This window comes from Musa acuminata, chromosome BXJ2-9 (assembly GCF_036884655.1).
Source record: "Musa acuminata AAA Group cultivar baxijiao chromosome BXJ2-9, Cavendish_Baxijiao_AAA, whole genome shotgun sequence".
Classification (NCBI taxonomy): domain Eukaryota; kingdom Viridiplantae; phylum Streptophyta; class Magnoliopsida; order Zingiberales; family Musaceae; genus Musa; species Musa acuminata.
In genome coordinates this window covers 750,209-757,985 of record NC_088346.1, presented here as the reverse complement: position 1 = coordinate 757,985, position 7,777 = coordinate 750,209, and the positions used below count along the sequence as shown (strand labels likewise).

At 39.4% G+C, this 7,777-nt stretch overlaps 1 protein-coding gene across 5 annotated transcripts; it reads left to right on the top strand.

The window, feature by feature from the left end:
- The first annotated feature begins 840 nt into the window (after positions 1 to 840).
- LOC135622276 (uncharacterized) lies at positions 841 to 5,520 on the top strand. Of its 5 annotated transcripts, XM_065123986.1 has the most exons (4): positions 841 to 1,542; positions 4,482 to 4,857; positions 5,110 to 5,195; positions 5,314 to 5,520. In XM_065123986.1, exons 1-3 carry the CDS (start codon positions 1,006 to 1,008, stop codon positions 5,157 to 5,159), a joined length of 963 nt encoding a protein of 320 aa, XP_064980058.1. In that variant the 5' UTR covers positions 841 to 1,005; the 3' UTR covers positions 5,160 to 5,195; positions 5,314 to 5,520. The 5 variants fall into 5 exon arrangements, with proteins under 5 accessions (XP_064980058.1, XP_064980056.1, XP_064980057.1 ...); XM_065123984.1 differs by having other exon boundaries at positions 4,482 to 4,635; positions 4,723 to 5,520; XM_065123985.1 differs by having other exon boundaries at positions 5,110 to 5,520.
- The last annotated feature ends 2,257 nt before the right edge of the window (positions 5,521 to 7,777 follow it).

Here is a 7,777-nt window from a genome sequence, read left to right as displayed (position 1 = left end):
TACCTTGCCTTTTGTGCTTCGATGAATCTGATTTGGATTATGCTTACGGATATATCATTATCGGTTTCTATCATATATCATCCATGAAGTAAAAAGTAATTATCATATTTGTGCATTTTATATTTAAAGTAAATCACAAAGTAGATTTAAGATCTCATCATCTTCGGATTTAGTTTCATGCTAACAAACATCCAGTAAGATGTTTATGCAAGTTGGCAAATCAAAACCGTACGGCAATCACATCAGAAGCTCGAATCAGATTCATATCAGATAATATTTTAAAGACAGTATATAGGCAGCCATGCTTTGCCCCCTCCCAATGTTGGAGCCTCTCCCAATCTATGGAGGATCTTAAATTATGAGAAAGAAAATAAAACATGATTTTATATTTTGTTCAAACATAAAAAAAGAGGATTAATTTGAGAGAGACAGTGCACATAAATAATTGATAGGCAAAATTATATTTAAATATAGCTTCAAAGTTAGTAATTTTGGTACTTATCCTTTACATTTAGATTTAGCATACAGAAAATTTTAGAAATTGTAATTGTATTATTGCAATTAATATCCACTGATTGATATTTATTCTAATGATATTGAAGCTCTAATACATTAATACCACTATAGGTTACAAGTTAATTGGGTTGAAGGGTGATAATAATAATTATCTTTTTTGAATATATATATATATATATATAGCTACCAAAATTATTGAGGAAGTGAATGATGTAAATATTTGGAAGGAAATATATGATACATTAAAATTGATAAGGTCAAATATGCTTATTTCGACGTGTGGGAGGATAGATATATGGAAGCCCCATAAATGATCGACGCAAAAGTCAGCTTGTGAAAGTGAAGGGAAACGAACGGAGCAGTGGAATACACCCCAAAAGCACTGCCCTCACTCGCGGAAGAGTAGATCTCCGTTGCCCCCGATCTCTTTCAATGTGGTAGAACCACCGGTACACTCAGCCGACGCCGCCGCTTCTACCACCGTCCCCCATGGGTTCTGCCCACTCCTCCCACTCCCCTCTCGAGGCATTCGACGACGACGACGACCGCGAGGAGGAAGAAGAGGAGGAAGGCGTGCGCTCCAGGAACCCAAAGTCCTCTAAGGAAAAGGTCCTTGAGCAGGAGCCCGAGGTCCTTCCCTGCCGCACCGCCGCCTCCCCGCTCTCCCCCCAGCCCTCTGCTGCCGGCACCCCTCGCATGCTTGGCCCTTCCGTCAAGGTATGGGACCCCTGCAACGTCCTTCTCCAACCACCACCGTCGCCCCTGGCTCTCTTCGCCCGTGGCGCCGCCTCAGCGGCAACGGATCGGGTCACGGAGGTGTTCCTGATCGCTCACGGCGAGTGCGCCCCCAGCCTTCGTCCGGATTTGGTCGGTGGGCGGTGGTCGACTGCCGCGAGGCTGACCGCAAATGGGGAGCGGCAGGCCAGGGCGCTGTCCGTCTTCCTCAAGTCACAGGGCGTGAGGTTCGATGAAGTCTATAGCTCGCCGTTGGATCGGGCAAGGACCACCGCGGCCTTTATTTGCCGGGTAATTTCCTTCCGTCTTCGATTGCTTAGCTTTTGCTATTCGACCTATAGATCTGCAGATTCTGTTTCTACTTCCTAGCTGTCTGAAAATTCATTCTGCATTGTTAAGGATCGAATTTCCAGTAATCATCATTCTTTTCTTTATAACCTCTATCATTCGATTCCATTCAATTCAATAAGATCCTCAAATTGCTATGCCACTCGTAGTGTAGCTTACTTTCTATCAGAAAGAAGATTTCTTTCCCAGGTATCCATAGGTTTGTTTTAAATATGCCACTTATCTTCTTTAAAGACCACATTATTTTATGAGAATGAAATTATTTTATAGTCTATTTTTTCTAAGAATCTTGCAATCCAGCTCAACAATTTCATCTTGTCTATACTAACTTCTGGTGCATATTCTTTTCCCTATCTATCAATTTTTTGGTCCATAAATTATGGTTCTTTATAAATATTTTATAAAATAAATTTTTATCTAATGATGATCATCCATGTGTGATGTTATCCATGTGGTGATGACATGTGATCCACACAGTGATCGTATGGCATGTAGTGGAAAGGAACTAGGAGATGTCATTTCTATGATGTTGGTATGTCAACATGAATGCCACATTAAGGCTAACCTGTAAATGAACCACAACATGTTATAATCATTGAGAACGGTTTAGGCCATTGAGGATTTTTAGTGGACATGATAGTGGGTAAATTTATCATACTTTAGTGGCAAACTTTTTCAAGGTTATGACTCATTTTTACTTCTTAGAAGAGTAAACACGAGAATGGATTACTTTTGAGAAACACATTTCAAATTTGTTAGAGAAAATGAACATTTATAACTGCCATTTTGTAGACTCAATAATTATATTTAAGGCGACACAATATATCGTTCTTTAGAAAGAGAGAAAGGGGGCATACTACAGTCTTTTTTGTTTTAGATTAATAAATTAAAAATCTAATGTATGAGCTATTTTCTTTAATTTTATTTTTGTGATAATCTTGAAGCCTTAGAGGTTTTTCTGCAAATTTCATCAGTTACCACATGGATATTACTTGGATTGCCTGGGTGATTAACATAACAAGCTGAACAAGAGAAGGAATATTTTCTTGTGCTTGGTTAGAGATTCGAAGGAAAAAGGAAGGACTTGGGCTTGATTAATGGTTCCAAGGCTTTATTGAACATTCCAACTTTACAAGTTTAATTATGATTGGAGAATTAACAAAGAAGGAAGCTTATTGATTAAATATTTTTCTTAACAAGGAAGGTTATTTGCCAGAACAAATCTCACTATATCTTCTCCGGAAAGGAAAGCATATAATTATTAATATACCTTGATTTTTATTTTTCTTCTTATACTTGGAAGGTCCATAAAAAGATAGTGTTTGTAAACTGGAACATTAGAGAATAGTTATTTGAAAGTTGTTTTTCCACACAATGTGTTAGTACCTTGAGGACACATCCCTAGGAATGAATTGTTGGGCCAGAGTGAAGCTCCAACTGATTCTTGGATAGTGCAATGCCATCATCTGTGCGTGAGACATCTCCAATGCGAGGTCAGGATCCCTAGACAGGATGTCTAGCAACTGGAGCAAGTGCAGGGTTATCTACTCTATTTTATTTCTGATCATTATTTTTCACCATTACTATGTTTTCCTTCCTCTCTTTTATTTTTCGACGTTCTCTCTCTCTATTCTCAAATCTAAAATAAGAAAAATTCTGCTCTCCATTTACTTGCCCTATCACTTGCCCTATATTTGGTATTAGAGCATCCATCCTTCATCATATTTGATATCAGAGGATATCCTCATTGCGCTTGTCCTACATTATGGTCCTGTTTAAAAGGAGAAAAAATCAATATGGTTTTCTCTTTGATCAGCAGCCATTGCAGTTGCTTTAAATGGGTTTTGAAATGACTCTACCTTGAAAGGACTACTCCCTGGCAGCTCTTTTGAATATTCTGTACAGCTTGTGGTGATATTGCAATTGCATCTGTGATATCCAAATTATTCAATTATTTCTAGTATTCCATATTATGCGTCAATTAAATCCTCTTTTGGTATTTTTAATCACTGACTTTGTCAAGTTTTGTGCCCTATCAAGGAAATCATCGTTGTCCTATTATTAATCTTTAGATTTTTTTCTTTATCAAGGGACAATATTTACTTAATCAAGTCATCCCACCATTCCATTATGGTCGAACCACACTTGCAGATCATATTCTAATTGGAACTTTTTAATTCTATTTTCAGCAAACACTTCCATTTGTGTGTTATCCTTGAAGAATTGAAGAGACACTAGATCTGATAAAATATTGAAGACTAAACTGAAATTTGAAAAGTTCATTTCAATTTGAACCTAATATCATCAATAATCCTGAACTTTCTTCTGTTGATTCCTAGACTATATGGGGCCCTGATCTTGATCACATTGATCAGATCAGATTATTTAAAATGATCAACAAATTCTGTTTTACATGTTATTTGGATATTTGGATACTATTCAGATGCAATGCTTCTTGTTTATACTGCATAGACATAATTACTATCCCTGTAGTGATTTCCATTACTGTTTTTGGATTCGGCAGCCAGAGCTTGTCCCTGCCTCCCAAGCGCCAGTCCTTTTTTAGTGGGGATCTTGTTTGTATGTATGTGTCATTTCATGCTATTGACAATCCACTTACTGATCTCAAATGTGCACTCTTCAAGTAGTTCATTTCCTTTTCTTTTAATTGTTTTTCTCATTAAGTTATGGTCTTCTGAAGGTTAATATTGCTGAAGCAAGCACATTCTGCTTTGTTCATAAACACTTGTATCTTCAGTTTCAACAATGTTGCTGAACTTTCTATGTTACAGTTTGCAGAGCTTTTGAATGCATAAATTTTTCTATTCTTTTCAGTTGAGTTGATTACACTGTGCTGAGCAATTTGCCATCCAACTCTGCAGGAGCTTGGATTTGCAGACGAGCAGATCCAATCCTCTGATGCTTTGGTTGAGATAAGCCAGGGCCAATGGGAGGGCTGCCTTCGGTCAGAAGTTTACACCCAAGAAATTGTGAACTTGATTAGCAAAACACAGCCTGATTTCTGTGCACCTTCAGGTGAATCGCTCCGGCAGGTTGCATTTCGGATGATCGAATTTATCAACATGACAGTCCTAAGATTGCCTGACAAGCTGGCAGTGGCAGATACGCCGATCCATCAAACAGAAGCGAAGGAACTCTCATGTAACGGCTCAGCCAATTTAGTTCAAGATGGTGATGGGCCTCACTGGGATCTGATGTACAGGCTTAATCGACCATCTCTTCAGAGGAAGAAATCTGGTAAGAGCAGGCTTCAGTTTGTGACTACAGGAGACGATGACCCTAAATATGAGTTCTCCCATAGAGAAGTCACACAAGGAAACCTCCTTCCTGATGGTGGTAGAAACCCTACCTTCTCCATGGGAATCTTCACCCATGCAACACCAATTAAATGTTTTCTCACGGGCCTGCTCGATTGCAGTCCTGTAATGTCTCATAGAATATCTATTGATGACTCTTCTGTGACGGTCCTGCATCATTCACTAATAACAGGATGGCAGATAAAGAGGCTCAATGATACAGCACATCTCCGGCTTCTTTAGACCAAGGATGATCTGCTAGGTTACTTGAGGGCTGAGGTATCTCTCTCTCTCTCTCTCTCTCTCTCTCTCTCTCTCTCTCTCTCTCTCTCTGTATTCTTGCAAGTTCATTCTGTTCGCAAATGCTACAAACTATTCCAACTTAATATACTGAAAGCGGATAGACACGAAGAAGCAAAGCAGGGAGAGAGGCAGGGGGACCAGACGGGTGCATTGACATTCTATCGTACATTGCCAGCTCCAAGTGCCCATAATTGTGGATGGGACGTACCTGCTTGTTTCATCTGTCATCATCTCATTTTTCGTATGTAAACTTGTGAGGGCTTCATATAATCGATCAATCTGATGTGCATGTTGATGGCGAGCCTACGTTTGTGCAATCAGTCACTTTTCTTGTTCTTCAAACATTATTTTCCAGGTACAGAAAATTCTACTTGGATTATCATCGACTGTGATGAATAGGACACAAATGTTCCGAGCTTTTCCTTGTAAGAATTCGCGGTTAGGGATTCACAATCCCATCTGAAAGCTATGATGGGCGTCACCATCGTCGTCGTCATATCATCATCCGCCGGCCAGTCCTTCTCGGCGCACAAAGAAGTCGTACGGCACACCATCTCGGCCCGCTTCGGTCGGAAATGATGGTGAACCGCCTTCGCGCCTCATGATTCGTGCTACCGGAGACCAGCCACCTCCCCGGCGGCCCCCACCAAACCCCAACTATTCGACACTTTGATCCGATAGTCCGCTTATATGCCCTAACAAAGGCATACATGAATTGGTGGAATTCGATTAGATATAGGCGTGTTTAATATCTTTTTCCTTTCTTCTGAAACTACTTCCAATCTCTCCTCTTCTGTCTCCATGAAATTGCAAAGAGGAGGGATTATATGGGGGAAGTGAATGATCCTGCACCTCTTCCGACTTCTTCTCCCGTGAGCCGGTTCTTCCCCTGCCGCTTCGTTTTGAGCTCGCCCGTTGAGGCCGGACGGTGGAGATGAAGGGTTGCGACCATGCTACGGCGCGATGGTCACGGTTTGGAATCTCCTCCGCCGGCGCTGGGACCCACCCGGGGCTTACGTATCTGGTGTCGACTCTCAATTCCATTGTATCTACGGCTTGTCTTCAATGAACCCGAAATACTCGACGGCAGACGATCCCTCTTCGGCTCCAAAAAACGAACATCATGGAGGAGGCACCACCCTAGCAGTCGGAGACGACACCAGCAGCTTCGGCGACTGGCTCCATTTAGGCTTCGCGTCTGCTACCGTGGAACCTACAACTACGCCGGAGCGATTAACGTCAGGGTAACCCCCCCCCCCCGTCCTTATCGTCGGCTACGAACCCGGTTGCATGGCCGGCTATCAGCGGCTTTCGTGCTCCCATGATGGCAACGACGATGCCGATGATGCCATGGGGGCCTCGGAATAATAATCTTGTCCTATGCGCTGGATGATCGACGACGCCACCACCTGTGATTCCGGAGTTCATTGCGCGGCAGTTCATGTACTCACCATCGGTGACAGAGGTTCATGCTTCAGACTGCAACAAATCAGTAAGAATGACAATACTTGCAAGTCTTAGCTTTAATTTTGGGATATTTATTTATTGGGTTCTGTTGTTCCAAAAAGTACCCTTTTTTTGTGTGTTTCAATTGTTGTCTTCACATTTGGCTCACGAGTTCTCATTTTGTGTTTTTCTTTTTAATTTTTTTATCATATAATATTTCTAACCTGTTATAGTATTTTGGTTATTATAATAAAAATACTATAAAACCTACTTAATAATATTAAAACTGATCTAAATAGATTTGTAACATCATCAAAATATGATACTGTAATAGTGTATGAGTAATGACAATTAGAGAAGCATAATATAATGTCATTTGTAGTATTTTTCAATAGCATTTATAATGGTTTCAGTGCCTCAATAAAATACTGTAAACATTACTGAAAAACACTATAAACAAGTCAAATGAAAACATTGAAAACTGATAAAATAAAGGGGTAATAAAAAATTGATAAGAAAACTTATGAAGGGTATTTTAAGTATTTTTTTAATTAAAAGTATTATTTAATATATATATATATATATCTTTTAAAAATATTTAAAATATAAATATTTTCTAGAAAATCGCTCCTTATGAATTAAGACTTAAAAGTATTATTTAAGTCTTTTCTTTTTGTGTCTTAGATATTCCGAGGAAACGTTGCTTGATATTATTATTGTTGTTGATGAAGATGTTGATGATTTTGTTTTGGATTCTTAATTATTATTCACTGCTTGTAGGGATTGAAGAATGACCGTAAGGTTGCTGATAAAGTACTCCGATTAAAAAAAACTCAGAGGTACTTGAACTCTACGACTCTCTAAACCTTCAATGCACTCTTTGTTGCTTCTTGTACTGGATATGGGTAGGAATGCTTTAAACGTGGGATCCTAACTTTTGTCATAATAAATGTGGTGAATTAGACCTATTTTTCTCTTTCATTCTGTGATGATGAGTTCGAGTTAAGTTGATCAGAGTTAACATTTACATATGATTGGACACTAATTTAAATCAAAATTTTAAACTTATTAATTAGCTGCGAGTACTTCTCAGCATGCTTTTAAATTGTTTT

Excerpts from the sequence above, each read along its gene's own strand:
- LOC135622276 (XM_065123983.1), top strand. The coding sequence starts at position 1,006 with ATGGGTTCTGCCCACTCCTCCCACTCCCCTCTCGAGGCATTCGACGAC. Across the intron at positions 1,543-4,481 it reads CCGCGGCCTTTATTTGCCGG|GAGCTTGGATTTGCAGACGA; the intron begins GTAATTTCCTTC and ends CCAACTCTGCAG.